Source organism: Psittacula echo (genome assembly GCF_963264785.1).
Source record: "Psittacula echo genome assembly, chromosome: 3".
Taxonomy (NCBI): domain Eukaryota; kingdom Metazoa; phylum Chordata; class Aves; order Psittaciformes; family Psittacidae; genus Psittacula; species Psittacula echo.
The window spans coordinates 121634556-121652385 of NC_137736.1; the positions used below are offsets into that span (position 1 = coordinate 121634556).

Genomic DNA, 17830 nt, shown 5'->3' on the forward strand with positions numbered 1-17830 from the left:
TGGGATCTGTTCCCTCCAAGCGAGGACTCTCCCTCCCCCCCTTCGCTTTCTCCCGGTCCAAAAGGGGACTGTCTGAAGCGTGACAAGGCTGGTTTGGTCGCTGGGATGCAGATGAACCCGATGAGCCGGGCCAGGTTGAGAGAAAAGGACAACTGGACAGGCAGGAACTGAGGGGACGAGGGAGGGGATGGAGGTGGAGAGAAGCGAGACGCAAGCGGGGAGAGTGGGGTTTAAATGGGAACGGGGAGCACAAAGGAGCTGGTGGAGAGGTAAGAGGGGAGCAGGGCAAGCGGGACCGGGGCGCGGGGCTGAGGGGAAGGGGCCGCAGGCAGCGCGGTGCCGGGGCCCGGGTGAGGGGAGGGGGTCAGCGGGTTACCCCGAGGACTCGGCCTCCCCCCATCGAAGGCTCCTCGCTCCGGTACGGGGAGTCCCCGCGTCCCGGCCGCCGCTGCAGGGTCCCTGCTCAGCCGCGACCCCATGGAGGAGCCGCCGCCATCCGCCGCCCCTAGCAACGAGCACCGGGCTGGGCCTGACCCCCGCCCGCCGGCTTGCGGCCAATTGGAACCCGCCATGCTGGGCCGGCGGGGAACACCCAATCAAAGGTGTCTTCTGAAGCGGTGGGTCATGTGAGCGGGTAAGATGGCGGCGCCCAAGAGGAGAGCGTGAGGCGGGCGGAGACATGTTGTAGGTGGTGGGGCCTTCCCGGCGGGACCGGCTCGGTAAGAGCGGGAATGAGAAGGGAAGGGGAGGAGAGGAGAGGGGACGGGAAGAGCCGTCACTGGGGCTGTGTGTGATGGGGACAGCTCAAGGTCGTGCGGGTCGGAGCCTGGGCCCGGCGGCAAGGCCGTGAGGACGAACGCGGGGAGGGTGTGGTGCTGAGGGGGTTAACGGCCGTTTGTAACGGTCGGTAACGGCTGCTAACGGGTTTCGGTGAGGTTTAAAGCCTGGGGGTGAGCCTCGGCCTCGCGGTGTAACCGGGGTTTGGGGACCTCCAGCTGCCTTACAGGGGTGTGAAGGGGACAGGGAGGGTCATAGGTACACTGCGGGTAGTTACAGCGCCCTGGCAATGTCGGTGGTTTACCTGAAGGACACGTTTGCGGACCCTCCACTAGACAGGGCGGAAAGGAGAGGCCTCAAGATGGGGTAGTTCCTCTGCTCCAGCAGCCCACCAAGCGCAAATCGAAACGAGCAGCATCCTATAGATCGGCCTCAGGACACTGCCTTCAAATCATAAAGGAGGCTACAGGTCTAGTGAAGTAAGTCTGGGAAGCTTTTATCTGGGAGAGAAAGCATCTGAATCGCTAAATACCAGGTTTAATGAGGAGCTGTTGTGGTGGGTTCACTTCAGCTGGCTGCCAGGTGCCCGCCAGGCTGCTCTCCCTCCATCGACAGCGTAAGGGGAGAAAATAAGGTTGAAAGCTCATGGATTGAGATAAGGACAGGGAGATCACTCAGCAGTTACCATTGCAGACAAAACGGACTCAACTCGGGGAAGTTAATTATTACCAATTATATCAGAGTGGGGTAATAAGAAGTAAAACCAAATCTTAAAGCACCGTCCCCGCCTTCCTCCCTTCTTCCCAGGTTCAACTTTACTCCCTACCTAATTCTCTACCTCCTCCCCCTGAGTAGCACAGGGGAATGGGGGTTGTGATCAGTTCATCACATGTTGCTTCTGCTGCTCCTTCCTCCTCAGAGGAGGACTCCTCATGCTCTTCCCATGCTCCAGTGTGGGGTCCCTCCCACAGGACATAGTCCTCCATGAACTTCTCCAGCCTGAGGCCTTCTCATGGCTGCAGGTGGAGATCTGCTCCACCATGGACCTCCATGGGCTGAACCAAGGGCTGCAGCACCTCCTGCTGCATTCTGCACTGACCTTGGTGTTTGCAGGACTGTTGCTCTCACATTCTCACTTCTATTTAATGGCTGCTGTTGTGCAGCAGGGTTTTTCCCATCTTAACCGTGTTCTCCCAGATGTGCTACCACCACCACTGATGAGCTCAGCCTTGGCCACAGGTGGGTCCATCTTGGATCCAGATGCATTGGCTCTGTTGGACATTGGGAAAGCTTCTGGCAGCTTCTAACAGAAGCCACCCCGTAGACCCCTTACAACCAAAACCTCACAACACAAGCTCAATACAACTGTATGGTTTCTGACTTGATATACGTCTCTGGCTAAATGAGAGGGGAAAAAAAAAGTTGTATTTGTGGAACATAAAATCAGAAGATAGCTTCATGGTTTCTTTAGATCTTTACAAGAAGTATATATTTCTGTTCCTTTTTAATATGGTTCTATTTGACAGTTAAGTCAATTTAAACCTGGAGTATTGCCAAAGCCATTGTCCAGTCAGTGTCCTCCCTTGTGCTGCAGGCATTGGGGATTGTAGTGTCAAAAGGTGATCCAGCTGGCAATAAGTACACTGCCTGGGGTTCCTCTGAGCAATTTTCATCTCTGTGTTTCCCCATCCAAGCTGCTGTCTGGCCCCGGGGCTAGAGGTGCCCAGGTATCTGGAGGGTGAGATAGCAAGCATCAAAGCAGGCACTTAAGTTGGCTTGGAGCAATTGTCAAAGCATAGTTGCATCATTGAAGCAAGCATTATGTTGGGGTTCCTGTAGTTATAAACATCACAGATTTCTGTGGATATCCGAAAACTGCCATGAAAAATGTGTTTTTGTGGTTGCATAGTAGCAACAGAGTCTAAATGTTTATTGGATGCATACTGGGGCTGTGTAACTTTGATTCCATTGGTTCGTTCTTTATCATCCAGGACTTCAAGATGACAGGAAGAGAGTCTGTTGAACTAGATACTCTACAGCATAGACTATATTTGGACAGATTTCAGCGGATGGAACTCATACAAAAGATATTCAATGAGCTTCCTAAAGCAGATCAGTAAGTGCTGGTAAAATAAATCAAACATTTCAAGTCTTTTGGAGGCTTTTCTTTTCCCTTACTCTTGAATTGCAAATCTGCCTTGCAGTTACAAAAATATTTGATGGTGAAGATGCTCGTTACTGCCCAGAGCAGCAAACTTGGTTTGTGGTTTCTAAATAGAGTCACTTCACTGTTACCTCTGGTGCTGCTCAGCTGGTTTCTGGCACGTGCTCCTCAATGCTTAAGGATCTGGGATAGCTGATCCTGAGCTGGCTCTGAGCATTCACACAGTGCTGTGCTCGAGCTAATACATAAGGCAGGTCCTGTTGTGATTCTGCAGGAGTCATCTTGGCTCCTGCGGGGCTGGCCTGGGGCCAGAGCTGAGGGAGCATCAACCTGCCAGTGTGCACATTTCATTCTGTGCTGCTCCCTGTTCCAGGAAGGTGAGACCGAGGTGTCCAGGTGGTTGTGATGGATGGGTCAGCTGGAGTCGTGTGGGCTCACCAGCAGGGCTCTGTGCAGCACAAAACTCACTGGCTGCCCTCAGGGCCTCACAAACCACCTCTCTATGCTTTGTGATACTGCATTTCGCCTTGCTGGAGCTGAGCTGCTTCCGTAAGGAGCTGTTTGCACGTGTGTATCATCTTGGCTGACTTCTGTATGAATAAGAGTAATCAGAAGCTTCTTTATTTCTTTTTTAATAGGACTAAATTGCTGGCTAAGCCATGTGCTGGTAGTAACACAGGGCCTCCCCACACAGGTGAGAGAGAAAACATCCCTCCTGCCACAGTCAGTGGTGCAGCTTTGTGTAGGTTCTGCCCCTTCACATTCACCTTACAGCACTTCTTCCCCAGAAGAGCTGGGGAGACAAGGGGGAGGCAGGTACCATAGTGATGGTGTGGTAACATCTTGATAGAACCTGTGGTATCATAGAATCATGGAATGCCAGGTTGGAAGGGACCTCAGGGATCATCTGGTCCCACTTTTCTAGCCAAAGCATGATCTACACTGGATGTCCCAGCACCCTGTCCAGCCAAATCTTAATAGTGTCCAATGCTGGGAATCCACCACTTCCTGGGGAGATTATTCCAATGGCTGATTATTCTCATTGGAGAAAACTTTCATCTTCTGTCCAGTTGGAATCTCCCCAGGAGTAACTTCTGTCCATCACCCCTCATCTTTTAACAGAATGTTAGAAGGAACCTTGAAGCTCATTCAATTCCAACCCCTGCCACAGGCAGGGACACCTTCCACTAGGGCAGGTTGCTCCAAGCCCCATCCAACCCAATCCCTGTGGTTCCTTCCATCTTCTTTATAGCCTTGGCCTTGGAATGAAATCACTGCCGGGGACGTGTGCCTTTACTTGATCTGCCCTGGCAGGACTTAAAAGTTTGTGTATCCAGAGGGAAGGTTGCTGATGGCTGGAAGAGAAGAGGGAGCATGCTGCAGTTAGGCTGAGAGAGTGCCTGCTTGCCAAAGCTCTTGGTTTTTAGCACTATGGAGCTAGTATTGCAAACAAACAAAACCCCCAAACCCCAGCCCTTCCATCCTCCCTTTCTTTCCTTTGGTGCAGTGTAGCAGATTCTGCTGGTCCTGGGTACATTAATTTGCCCTATTTTGGCTTCTTAAACACGCTGCTAAATTTTAATCTCACTCCTCCACGTTTATGTCTATGCACGGATGCATTTCCCTACCTGGGATTGGAAACATACCAACAGGATGCAATGGCTGGGCTGCAGAAACCATAGCCTGGGGCCATTCTGTGAATGACCCCAGTATTGAGAAACCTGTCATTTGAAAAGCAGAGTTCTTTTTTAAGCAAACAAGAAAACACACAAAAAACCCGTAGCTCCTAAATAACAGCAAGAGCAATACCTGACCAGTAACATTCTTGTGCCATATCACATCAGAACTGAATTGTTAGTAGCTCATTTTCATGTTTGAATGAAAGTATTTTCCTATGAAAGATGAGACTAGTTGGTGTTACTGCTGTCAGGTGGTACTAATCTTTTAGGTTTGACACGATTAGCACCTACATTCTAAAGTCTTTCTGTGATTAGAGCCCTATGGCCATTGCTTGATATTATTCTACACGTGAAAATGTAGAAGAATTTCAAGTGAATGGGGTTTTAAAATCATGGATTTTAATTACAAACGGGTTTAGAGATTGTCACATTTGATAATTTAGCTAATTCGTATGACATTTGGCCTCATATGAATTGTGTGACTGAGTAAGCATTTTGTTTTCTTTGGGGGTTTACTGCTAAATCCAACTTATGGAACATCTTTAAAACGCACCTCAACATAATATGGGCACAACCTTCCAGTTCATTGCTTTGCCCGGCATTGCTTCTCATTCCAGGCATTTCAGACTTGTGCAAACCTAAAGCAAAGAGTTATTTCCACTAATAACCGACTGTGCCAGGTATAGTCTAAAGATAACACATGGCTTCCTTCTGCAAGTCAAATGAAATCAGTCGCAAACTGCTCATCAGGCTTGTGAAGCAGGCACGTGTTCCCATTCCCTCGCTCCTGCTGTGATGGAATGTACTCAAATGGGAACTGTTTGTCAAGACATTAAATGCTGACTGTGTCTGAGCAGACTTTGTTCTATTCTGCTTTCACCTTTATTAGAGGTAGCAACAGGAATGGCTGCTCTAAACTGTATGTTAAAAACATAGTAGATAACATATTTCCCTCTGTTAGTGAGGAAAAAAGAAACTCCAGGTCTGTAAATCAGGATGTTGGACTTCTGTAGCCTTTAACTGGTGTAACCTCCTGGCAAGGTAGGACCTTCAATTCAGGTGTCCCATGCACGTGAAGAAGGCTTGCAGCCTGTCAGCCTGCAGGATCACTACCAGGGATCCACCAGGAGCTGCTTAAGATCATCACTGCAAGATCTCAGTGGCTGTAGTTGTCCACTGATCTGTTCTCTAAGCTCTTCTGTTCATACTAAATCTCTACTTGTGGGCAAGCAGGCTGCAAACAAGGCTTATAAAAAATATATATCTGTTTTTCTAATTTCTTTTCAGAACAGGTTCTCCTTATATTTCAATGCTGAGGGAACATGCTCATTGGGAGAGCAAGTTTCATGAAGTCTCCATTAGCTATAGGAAATAAAAAAACCTATAGAAAAGGCTTCTCAGCCTTTCTGTCACTTCATTCTTGAGGTGTGTGTAAACCCAGGCATGTAGTGAAAGATGCACTGCTGCGTGCTTCTGAAAGTAGCTGCTCTGCAGTTTGCACCAGGGGGAGATTTATGTCTCTTACCTCGTGTTGTAGAATACTCGGAGGTGAATTGTGGCACTGAGTAAACCAAACTTTTTTACAATTCTTAATTGCTGAAGCAACTTTCCTTCTTTCACAGGAATCTTTGCAATCATGGATCATACTTCCTAGCAGCAAACGCAAGCTTATGTGGCTTGGCAGGAAATAACTTCTTCAGGAACATCCTGCATATCCGAAGAGCTGCCATTGTATCTGCAGTGCCAATGGCCGTGCTGCCATTTATTTCAACAGCAGCAGTTTATGAAGCTTTTGTGCGTCAGCCTTTATTTTCAGGTAAAAACCTCATTATTATTCCTTGTTTTCAAAAGGGCTTTGCTTTCTGTATGCAGTGTAACAACACAGGAGCTTCTCTCTGCAGAACAGTGGTCTTGAACTGTTGTGGTCCTGAAATGCCTCCGTTTGTAAAGCAGGGTTTGAAAAACAGGTTATCTAATGCATTGGGCAGCAGTGAGCTCTTCAAGTTGAGTGAGAAAGGAGATACATACGTTTATTTATATATGTTTATTAAATCCTGATACACATCACTTACCTTTAGCATTTCTGCTAACGGTGGTGTAAAAGGGACTACAACAAAGCAGTTCAGGTTTTCCCATCTGTATGATTTCATTTGAAGGTCATCTTTAGAGTGATAAATTCTTCATGGGTTGGAATGAAAGTGATATTTTTGCAAAAGGAAGAGTCCTTTCAAAGTATCTTATGTACCTGTGCAGCTTGGCCACTCCTGTCTAGCGCCTGTTTCCATAGTGTTGCATGCAGCTTATAGGTTGATGCAGATTTAGATTAGATATAAGGAAGAAGTTCTTCCCTGTGAGGGTGCTGAGGCGCTGGCACAGGGTGCCCAGAGAAGCTGTGGCTGCCCCATCCCTGGCAGTGTTCAAGGCCAGGTTGGACACAGGGGCTTGGAGCAACCTGCTCTAGTGGAAGGGGTCCCTGCCCGTGGCAGGGGGTTGGAACTGGATGAGCTTTAGGGTCTCTTCCAACCCAAACCTTTCTGTGATCCTGTGTGGTGGAGCCATGTGGATGCTGCCAGTGAAACACTGTTTGTCGTGCAGGTGAGCTGAACTGTGAGGTCTGTGCTGTGATCAGAGGAGGATTGGTCGGGGCTGTTGTGGGTGGACTCTACCCTATTTTCCTGGCTATCCCCTTGAACGGAAGCCTTGCAGCCAGGTACGTCATTAACTTGCAATTAGTGAAATGTGTTTATTGGTCAGATCTTTGGTTCAGTTTAAATTCTGTGGATGTTTAGTCCGTGCACACCTATCTTCCTATAGAGTTTTAGTACACAGGAAGGGATTTACATTAAGGTCATCTAATTACAAGGTAAAGTTCATTAAGAGCTCACCAAGTGGAACATGATCTGCAGACTGATAGACTGCCAAGCACTCGTGTTTAGCTGGAAACTTACAAGTGACCAATGATGTGCCTGGGAAACTGGCTGCCATCCTGCTGAGCCTTTTTGGATGGCCACGAGGCTTCACAGATCCTGGGCAAAGCCCAGCTCCTTCCTGCAGGAGTAACTCCAGACTGGGTCAGAGCATAGCAAGGGGATGGGGAGATGCCAGTTTGTAGTAAGGGTGTTTTATAGCCTGTGTCCAGAGAGCTCAGTACCACCAAGTGAATTTAACACAGGAGAGAATTAATATCTGCCTCTGGATTTTTAATGTTAAATCTTGACATTATGGATGGAAAAAAGATGAAAATGGAGTTTTTCCCCCTGTTTTTGCTGTTTAGGTATTCTTCATCGCCCTTGCCAGGGAAGGAAAATCTCTTACGCTTCTGGCTCAGCATTGCTCAGCCTGTCTTTAGAAAGATGAGCTTGGGTGTACTTGTACAGGTTCTGACTGGGTTGTATCTTGCTACTAAACATCATGGAATATATGTCAAAATACTGCAGCAGATGAACTGTAGCAGGGATCCTGAAGAGTTACAAGGATGAAGTTAAGCAGCTTTTCAGTTGCCTTAGATAAGTAATCATAATAAACAAAGCAAGAAGTTGTTGCTTCCTGTCTTTTTTAATGGAAAACCAAAGGTAAGACTCTGCCCTTACATTCTTGGTTGGTAACTTAAATGCAAGTTAAGTTTTTCATTATGTCCAGCTTAGATTGTATATCTGAGGAACAGCTTTATAAGGATGGGTGGTTTTCTTTGGAAATGGGGAAAAAAGTATTTATGTTGCCTGCCTGGTGTTTGGCTTTAAGCTGGTGCTGCATCTTTTAGCAGCTGTATAAATGAGTATTATTGCAAAAGGTGTTTTTCTTCATAATACAAACCACAGCCATTAAGAAAGAAAAGGAGGGGTGTTAAGACCAGGTCCTTCTGAAGGGGGACTTTTTACAAGGGCCTGTAAGGACAGGACAAGGGAGAACGGATTTAACCTGACAGAGGGGAGACTGAGATGAGCTCTTAGGCAGAAGCTCTTCCCTGTGAGGGTGCTGAGGCGCTGGCACAGGGTGCCCAGAGAAGCTGTGGCTGCCCCATCCCTGGCAGTGTTCAAGGCCAGGTTGGACACAGGGGCTTGGAGCAAGCTGCTCTAGTGGAAGGTGTCCCTGCCCATGGCAGGGGGTTGGGACTGGATGAGCTTTTAAGTCCCTTCCAACCCAAACCATTCCATGGTTCTCTGATTCCTCAAAATCTGAGTATTTTTCTCCCCCAGCTTTATTCCACTCTGCTATCACAGACTTTCCCTCACATGATCACCCCACCAAAGTGACACAGATCACATTGTAGGGAACTGTTGCCACAGCACTAAGGCATGATGCTCATGTTGAGCTCTTAGCATCTCTATCAAGCAACCAAAAAAAGCCTGGTCAGAACATACTTTGTCCTTGTAACCAGTTTGCCTTGGAATTAGCCTTTTTCCAAAGCAGGGAATTATGTTGAGATTGTCCCTGCAAAACTACTTCTCACCTTAAGATGTAAGTGGTTCAGAGTAACCATGTGCGGTTTATCTATAATCAGGAGTAGCAGTCCGATTTGTACAGGGAAGCAGCAAAGGCGCACAGCCTCCACCATGCCTGTGAGCTGGTTTAGCTTTCCCTAGTTCACAATCTCACTGTATCGTGCAGTGTTCTAATACTGATCTGCATCTAAGGATCGATCTTGGCCTTACCTCTAACCCATGTTAGAGATCCTCACAGAGCAAGTGGTTTACGAGGCCGTGAATTACTGTATCTCCTGAAGTCATCAGCCAACAGAACCACTTACCTGTGATAGTAAAAACATAAAATCAAGCTTTTACTCTGCAGTACTACCTTTAAGAATGAAAATGAATGGCTTGGTGGTTATTGTGTTTGACAACATGTAGTTAAGCCACTGCAAACAGATCCTGGTGCTTTTTAAAGCATGAGGTTCAAAACCATCTTCAGTTCCATGTGCCACTTTCATTTTGGTATCAATTCAAGTGATAGTTATTCTCTGTAATAAAAATGTGTATTCTGGTATTTAATGGTCTGACTTGGACAAACCACATTTTTTAGATATTAATTTCTTAGGGTGAAGAAACAAGGAAAAAGATTCCATTTCTTAATGTTTTTAGGAAGTTGCAAAGCCTGGTAACTGTTTCCAGTGTAACTGATGAATATACACACTGCAGATACCTATTCTAAGTGTTGGCATTGGTGATGTCAGGGGTGAGCTATGAACTCCTTAGTGTTGTGTTTAGAGAAGGAAACAGTTGCAGTTATAGCCTGTGCTTCTCATTAAACTGGGGGGATCTCAAAATCAAGTGTAGGACCGCAACTGTCTCAAAACCCAGTAGGACACCCCGGTGCCATCCATGAGTTCTGTTGTGTGCGTGCATGCATGCATAAGGAGTGCCCTTATGGAAACACCCACTACCCACTTCATAGGCAGGGTACAGCATACCACATACAGCTCTCCAGGGCCAGAGGACCAGCTTTTACCTGGCTTTTGCCTCCTACTGTCACAAACGCCCTGCAAACACCCTCTCCTGTTTGAAATCAGAGTTACAACAGGTTTATGTTGTATCCTTTTGTTGTATGGTTGTATCCCTTTCAGTAGAAACAGTCCCTAATCGGCCTGCATGTGACAGCAATAGCTTCTATGGTGTTCTTAGGGGAGCAGCCTCTAGGGATGGAGTTTTCGCTACTTGCCATCTGAACTACAGCCAAAAGAACACTCAGACTGGTCACAGAATCAACAGAACACCAGAAACACTAAAAGAGCACCAATTTTATCTTCTCTATGAACCATTTTTTATACTGAATCTCAATGTTACAATCTGTCGCCCCACAGCTGACTCCCTCCTCTCCCTGCCCCTGTCCTAGCCCAGTTCCTGGCATCCTGCTAATGACTGAGGCACAATTATTTCTCCTGATGCACACACATCACACTTAAACTGGGTTAAAAACTGTAGAATCGGCTTCTGGCAATGTGCAGTTTCACACAGGACATTCCTCAACCACAAAGCCCATTTGAGCAGATCCCACACCAAATGTATTCTCCAGACATTTACAGCCCAACAGCAAATACACTGACACTGATTCTAGCAGAAAACCTCTTAACTACAAACTCCAGAGAACTTCAGTTTTAAGTATCACTACATTTACAAAAAGGTTACATATTAGGCAGAAGCTCTTCCCTGTGAGGGTGCTGAGGCGCTGGCACAGGGTGCCCAAAGAAGCTGTGGCTGCCCCATCCCTGGCAGTGTTCAAGGCCAGGTTGGACACAGGGGCTTGGAGCAAGCTGCTCTAGTGGAAGGTGTCCCTGCCTGTGGCAGGGGCTTGGAACTGGATGAGCTTTAAGGTCTCTTCCAACCAAGTCCATTCTATGATTACAATTTTGATGAGAGTGTTCCAGAGTTCGGGTATTCCAGGTTGAGAGAGAGGCGAGGCACAATAGATAAAAAAAACCAACCAGTTTATCATTATAGGAAAAGATAGGAAGAAAGATCCGTCAAAGGGTGAAAAAAACAGTGATGGATATTTTCCATGAGTGTTTATCTTACCAGCCCCAAAGACCATGTGAAGACGATTGGGAAACCAGCTCTGACAGACATCATCACAGTGCAAGGTGCCAGGCTCAGCCTTAGCAGGCGTCCCAGCAGAGGCAACGTTGACCTGGGTGGTGAGGTTCTGCCTCCTCTCGCTGCATGAAGCTCGGGCTTTTATACCAGCAGAAATGCACACTCATTCCAATGTAGGGGGCCAGGCTACCTCGGGAGGAGTAGCCAGGAGTACAGAAAGGGTCTCTGGGAGTCAGGACTTTCAGGGGATTTTTGGGGAGGAGCCACCATGGATCATTATCTTATGTGTCTTGAAACTGGTATGAGACTCCCTTTGGCTAACAGCAGTGTTAACTCCCCTATTTTCAAGGTTATGTTCCCACAACCCGTGCCAAACAGTACTGTTCTATTTTTGTGTGTTTCACCACGGACCATTATCTATTGTCACTGACACACAAGAGGCATGAGAAACCCAAGACTCCAGAAGTACCAAGTGATGCCAAGTGCTGGAATGTGGTTCCCTGTGTTTCCTTTGACACCGTCTCTCCAGGCAGGCAGAGACTGCAGGAACACGATTTGTTTTTTCCTCCCAGATGCTGCTAAGCTCTTCAGAGGAAAGAAGAGAGAAGTTAATTTAGATTAAGTTAATTTAGATTGCTACTACAAGTCACAGCTCTGGAATCAAACTGTAGAGAACTAACAGAGAACTGAGCATGACATGGTTTCCTATTTAAATACTAAACAGTCTTCAAGCAACCGTGGTGTGGAGGAACACCAGAAGAGAACAGTAGCTTAACAGTGGTGGCACCTGAAGCTATGGTACATACAGGTTAACACACACACACATTTCATCCCTCAACAAGGTATTTTCTGCACCTGGAAGACAAAAGGCAGAGCACACTGCAATGCTTTTATGTTTTTAAGCAAGGTTTTTTGTGAATTGTTCCTTTTTATCAAGCTGCAGACCACTGTCACTAGAACAGTGCACACACAACACTAGCACTACCTGGGGGCCCAAAAACCAACAGGCTGTTTTAAACTGCGCTCTACAAAGTGTTGAAGATGAGAAGAAATCAAAGAGTACAGCATATGGCTCGCTCTAGAGCTTGAAGTTCTGTCTGTCCAGCACCCTCAAACCTTTTGCTACACTCTAGTGCTCAGTGTGAAAATAATCTGATGAAGGATTCTGGTTTAACAACATATTATTAACCAGCCATCAAACTTCTGAACCTAAAAATGGGGCAGAGGAGGAAGATGCAATAGACCACAGAATCTTTTATGTAACTGTTCTAGTCCTCCAGAGTTTATTGATCAAACATACCCACATTAATAAATTATGAAGAAAGAAAAACAACTAATACACAAGGAGCAGTGATTCCATGAAGCACAGCACTTCGGTTCAAGGAATGACACACCTTTGTTTCATCTCACCACAACATTAATTTGACAGACAGATGAGTAAGAACTGTTTCCCCTACATACCCACATCCACTTATCTTGTTTTCCAACTGACAACTCACACAGACAGCAACAACAGCACTTTCCCCTTCCTGTTTTCCCATTGTGTGTAATGAACCACTCAATTAAAGCAAGGCATTGATGAGAAGATGAAAAACACATTTGAGCCCATACATTTAAAGATCAACAAGTCTGATTTTATTATGATCTTGTATTCTTATCTGGATGGCACATAATTACAAAGAAACATTTACAATATATTTTTCAAGTATTAAGTTATGTCATTTCAAGGCTTTCACTTCAAAAAGCTACATTAATAACACACCATACAGATAGTACAGTTGGTTAAGAGTTTCAAATAACTTCCTCCCCTCTATTTGGTTTAAATATGATTCAGTAGGCACTAGAAATGCCTGCAGCCACTTACTTCCTGGGGCTTGCCCTTGCTCTTGTACCAGTAAACACCATTTTGCATGTCAGAACATCAGCTACTCTCAGACACAGCACATGTGTAGTGTCTGTGAGCCATGTGCAGGTTCACAACAAGAGACCAGAACTATGGCCCTGACCCCTACCACTTAGCAGCGATGCAGAAAGAAAGAATGCATATTTCAGTTAACTCAAACCCCACTTCTCGGCTGAAGTAACTGTAAAAATGCCACTGGAACATCCCATACTTGCTACATGAACGTTTCTCTTTTCATCAAGCATGTTCCTGAAGCTTGAGCTTGGCAGACTGAGCCCAAGCTGAATCTAGCTCCATTATTTCCCTTCTGTCTATCAGTCAGTTCAGGTTTCGGTGGGTAACTCCAATTCTTGTGACACTGGTGTAACCCATCCATTACAACAGGATTATACAATTCAGGACTGATTGCACAGTCCCACTGATGCCACCACTGAGGTATAAGGGAACATGTATCTCACTGTCTCTTTTGTGCTGGCAGTACACCCTGACCAGATGGAATTCTGCACACAGTGGAGGAAAACCTGTTTGATAGGATATTGGCTTTTATAGAAAACATCTTGGATGGCAGTAAATGATCCCAGCATTCAACCTTGTTTGTTTTTGTTTAACCAAAGACAGCAAAAGCCCTGTTACCTCTTTATTCTCATTTCTTATACTACCTTTTAAAATAAAGCAGGAAATGTGGCCAGCAGCTGGTCCCGTCTCTTCTGCCCCAACACAGCTGAATCCACTTTAGCATAAAGAAAAACAAGGATGCTAAATACACAGATACTTTATCACACAGTGATGTTTCACAAAGAAAAACCAGACTCCTTTTATACCCATGAACACTTGATGGGGTCTAGCACCAATACAGCAAATGACTGGAAGAAAATGCTTTCACTTCCTACTCCAGCCTTAAACACAACATTTAAGGCTTTAAGAAACAAGACTTCAGAAACACTAAATAGAATCTTTTTTGTTTAAGAAAATAAATGAAACTGGTTTAGGAAAGTGTATTCTTTGTGAAACCTCACTTTACATATTATCATTTTCACAGTCCTTCTTCCCCCAACCTGACATACATGTAAACAATCTAAACGTCAGAATACAATTGAAAAAACAACCCACTCATCTTTTGTGATAGGGAGAAACACTGACTAGTACAAGAAAACACACACTACTGTTTGTTTCTCAAACTCTTTTTCCTCCTATCCCAGTTAATTATGGAGCATCTTTCAAATCATGAGCCTCAAGATACAGATTTGCTCGTCTCTAAACTGTGCTTAATTCTATCAAGTGATAGATTTCTTGATACTGTAAGAGGCTGAATTAAGTACTCTACAGTAAAATTAAGCACATGCATATACATGCAATACCTTTACAATTTAAAGCTACTGTGAAGTTAACGTGGGGACCTGAGTATGCAGGAGCACAGAGACGGGCTTAGGGGAAGCTAAAGTGACGAGTTACTTCGGTGCACTGCATTATCCAAACCACAATTCTGTTAGAGGTCCATGCAAAAAAGTGACTCCTCTGCATGAGGATTCCACTGTACAGCTAAAACGAGTGTCTGGGTTCTGTTCAAGCAGGCAAAACTCTGCATCATGAATTAGAGCAAGCTAAGGAAGGGCTTTTTAAAGGTACCGTGCATCCCTAACACTAGATAGGATTTGAAATGAACAGGTCACAAATTCTTTCCTTTTAAAAATGCATTTTACTTACATTTTGTGGACAGTACCCTATGTTAAAAGGCTGTTAATATCACATCCCCCTTATTAGCATGTTTCCCCTTTTCAGCTCATTACCTAGTTCAAAACTCGTATTTCAAATGACAAGCATTTATGTTTTAACTCCAAATGTAGCTCATGTATTGGCTACTACATGCATATTCATTTAAGAAAGGAAAACAGCTAATCAGAATGATGCAATGGTAATTTGAACTATGAGTTGTCATTTAGCGCTAGAAACATTTTGGCAGAGTAGGCCAAGGACCAAAGAAATCATTTCCTGAACCAGCCATTACAAGAGACTGGCATAAGCAAAGCAAGCTGTCTGATACGGCATTATGGGAATATATTGATCCTTACCAGGTTGCGAGGTGGAAAACGACTGTTCTTTAACCCCTACACAACGGAGCCTGGCAGGGCAAGCACCTAAAAGAGAAACTGTCAGAGAGGTTTTAATAGTAATGTATAACTGAGATGCAGTACAATTTCATATGCATGCTTTCTTTTGCCGATCATTACTATTAAGTCTGTCCAGTGACGATGTCTTAATGAAGTTTTTGGTTTTCTAAGCAAGCATTTTCGGCTCCTCAGGATAAGCAGGCTAGACATTATCTGACTCAAAGACCGGGTAGTCAGCGTTATCTTTACTGGCAACTGCGAAGTGGAACCGCGCACACCTTCATGCATCAGGTCGGCATGATCTTTTCCACCCAAGTGCTGCGAAAAAACGGGCTGTGGTGGCGGCACCTCTGCGTGTGTACGCGGGTCAGTTTGCATGACAATTACCGCACTGCTGTACGCAGCTCTGCGCGACTCTTACACCAAACAGCCTCAGACCACCACCGTCCACACGCCAGCTTTACGCGACCTTTAACCAAGGCCACCATCTGGCTCACAACGTTCAAGAGATATTTCTTTCTTTCATTCATTACCCCGGCCACTAACGTGCCAGGCTCCCCTCCTCTGCATATCCCCCGATACCACCCCATCACCACTGTATTGATTCTTTTCCTCCGCACCATCGCCTGCTTCCTCCGCCGCGACGCGAGGCCCCTGTTAGGGGTGAGCACCCCACGAGTACTTGCAGCAGGTACTTGACCCTACATTTTGAAGGAGGCCGCTGCCCGCCGAGCACAGATGGAGCAGAACTCCACCGACACCTGATCCCGGTCCACGTGGAGGCAGATCCCGCCGGGGGATGCCCACTCCTCCTCCGTCTCCGTCACCACCGCCGCCTCCTCCAGGCTGGCAGGCCGGGAGCTGGGCAGGGCGTAGTCGTGGTCGCTGCTCTCGCCGGCAGGCTGGAGGTGGTGGTAATGGCGGCGCGGGCTGCCCGTGTCCCTGAAGAGGCTGGTGCTGAGCTGCAGCCCGCCGGCGCGGATCCCGGCTAAGCGGCTCAGGAGCTGCCCCAGGGCGCTCTGGTTAGCCAGCACGGCCCGCAGGTAGCTGCTCTCCCGCTCCAGCTCTCGCAGGCGGCGGCTCAGCCCGCGGTTGCGGTCCCGCAGCTGCCGGTTCTCAGCAGCCAGGCCTTGAAGGCGGCTCTCCAGCCCAAGCACGTACTGCTTCTTCTTCAGCCGGTTCAGCCGCGCCGCCGCCGCCGCCTTCAGCCGGCTCCCAGCCCCGCCATTCCTCCGCCCGACCGCCGCCGGCCGCTGGCCCGGGCCCGGCGGGGGCAGCGGCTCCGGTTCCCCACAGAAGCAGCCGCTCAGCTCCGCGTCCAGGTCCCAGTCCGGCCGGGCCGCCTCCAGCAGGTCTCCCAGCTCCAAGCCCGGGAACCAGTCCTCTTGCTCCCACACCTCCAGCGGGCCGCCGGGTGCCTCGGGCTCCTTCTCCTCCCGCCGCGGCGGCTGCTGTTGTTTGGGCCGCGCGGGGCCCGGGTCCCCTTCCCCGCCGCCATCCCGCCCTCTCGGGGCCTGTCCCGGGCCGGCTAGCGGCCAGACGGCGCCGGAGGGGCTCGCTCCGCCGGAGGAGGCCGCCAGCAGCTGGGTGAGGCTGTGGCGCATGGCGGCGGGCGGGACAGGACGGAGCCTGACGAGAGTGGCGGCGGCCCCAGCCCGGCGCTCCCGCCGCGGTGCCTGTCGGGAAGCGGCACGCTGAGAGGTGGGGGGGGGGAGAGAGCCTGGCGGCTGCGCCCGGGCGCGGGAAAGCCGCGGCTGCGAAGGAAGGCCCTGTGCGAGGGGAGCCCCTGTGCGAGGGGAGCCCCTGTGCGAGGGGAGCCCCTGTGCGAGGGGAGCCCCTGAGCGAGGGGAGCCCCTGTGCGAGGGGAGCCCCTGTGCGAGAGGAGCCCCTGTGCGAGGGGAGCCCCTGAGCGAGAGGAGCCCCTGAGCGAGGGGAGCCCCTGTGCGAGGGGAGCCCCTGAGCGAGAGGAGCCCCTGAGCGAGGGAAGCCCCTGAGCGAGGGGAGCCCCTGAGCGAGGGGAGCCCCTGAGCGAGGGGAGCCCTTGAGCGAGGGAAGCCCTTGAGCGAGGGGAGCCCCTGTGCGAGGGGAGCCCCTGTGCGAGGGGAGCCCTTGAGCGAGGGGAGCCCCTGTGCGAGGGGAGCCCCTGTGCGAGGGAAGCCCTTGAGCGAGGGGAGCCCCTGAGCGAGGGGAGCCCTTGAGCGAGGGAAGCCCCTGTGCGAGGGGAGCCCTTGAGCGAGGGGAGCCCCTGTGCGAGGGGAGCCCCTGTGTGAGGGTGCGTGGCAGCTCTGTCACCCACAGCCCCCAGCGAGGGCAGGACGGGGGTGTCCCGCAGGGCTGTGGTGGTTTGGGGCTGTCACACCGAGGGACTGGCCCCTGCTCATGTTTAGGGTTGAGGCATCAGGTTTAGGTGTTCTCACAGTCACCGGAGGGAGACGGACACTCCTCACCATGTCAGCTTGGGAAAACAGCAGCCGACTGCAGTCCTAGGCTTTTGAGGAGAGATTGCGGGAGCTGGGCCTGTTTAGTCTGGAGATTGTAGAATCAGGCTGCAAAAGGCCTTTAAGATCATCAAGGCCAACCGTTCCCCAGCACTGCCAAGGCCACCACTAAACCATGTCACCAAGGGCCTTGTCTACGCAGTTTTTGAACACTTCCAGGGACGGTGACCCCAG

At 48.5% G+C, this 17830-nt stretch overlaps 2 protein-coding genes across 6 annotated transcripts; one reads left to right on the top strand and one right to left on the bottom strand.

Moving 5' to 3' along the window:
• Positions 1–606: 606 nt before the first annotated feature.
• Positions 607–11610, top strand: LOC308218337 (transmembrane protein 126A-like). 3 transcript variants are annotated; one of them, XR_013956362.1, is made up of 6 exons: positions 607–719; positions 2769–2893; positions 6243–6436; positions 7216–7330; positions 7895–8192; positions 11497–11610. XR_013956362.1 is itself a non-coding variant. In XM_080612304.1 (6 exons), exons 3-6 carry the CDS (start codon positions 2778–2780, stop codon positions 8097–8099), a joined length of 630 nt encoding a protein of 209 aa, XP_080468430.1. In that variant the 5' UTR covers positions 665–719; positions 1113–1256; positions 2769–2777; the 3' UTR covers positions 8100–8331. The 3 variants fall into 3 exon arrangements, 2 of the variants coding, with proteins under 2 accessions (XP_080468429.1, XP_080468430.1); XM_080612304.1 differs by lacking the exon at positions 11497–11610 and adding an exon at positions 1113–1256 and having other exon boundaries at positions 665–719; positions 7895–8331; XM_080612303.1 differs by lacking the exon at positions 11497–11610 and having other exon boundaries at positions 7895–8328.
• A 652-nt stretch (positions 11611–12262) lies between these two features.
• On the bottom strand, positions 12263–16762 carry CREBZF (CREB/ATF bZIP transcription factor; the record flags this gene model as incomplete). 3 transcript variants are annotated; one of them, XR_013956449.1, is made up of 3 exons in its annotated part: positions 12263–13780; positions 15120–15197; positions 15779–16762. XR_013956449.1 is itself a non-coding variant. In XM_080613639.1 (3 exons), the coding sequence occupies 2 exons, from the start codon at positions 16760–16762 to the stop codon at positions 15149–15151; spliced, it is 948 nt and encodes a 315-aa protein (XP_080469765.1). In that variant the 3' UTR covers positions 12263–13780; positions 15120–15148. The 3 variants fall into 3 exon arrangements, 2 of the variants coding, with proteins under 2 accessions (XP_080469765.1, XP_080469764.1); XM_080613639.1 differs by having other exon boundaries at positions 15864–16762; XM_080613638.1 differs by having other exon boundaries at positions 12263–15197; positions 15864–16762.
• Positions 16763–17830: the final 1068 nt, after the last annotated feature.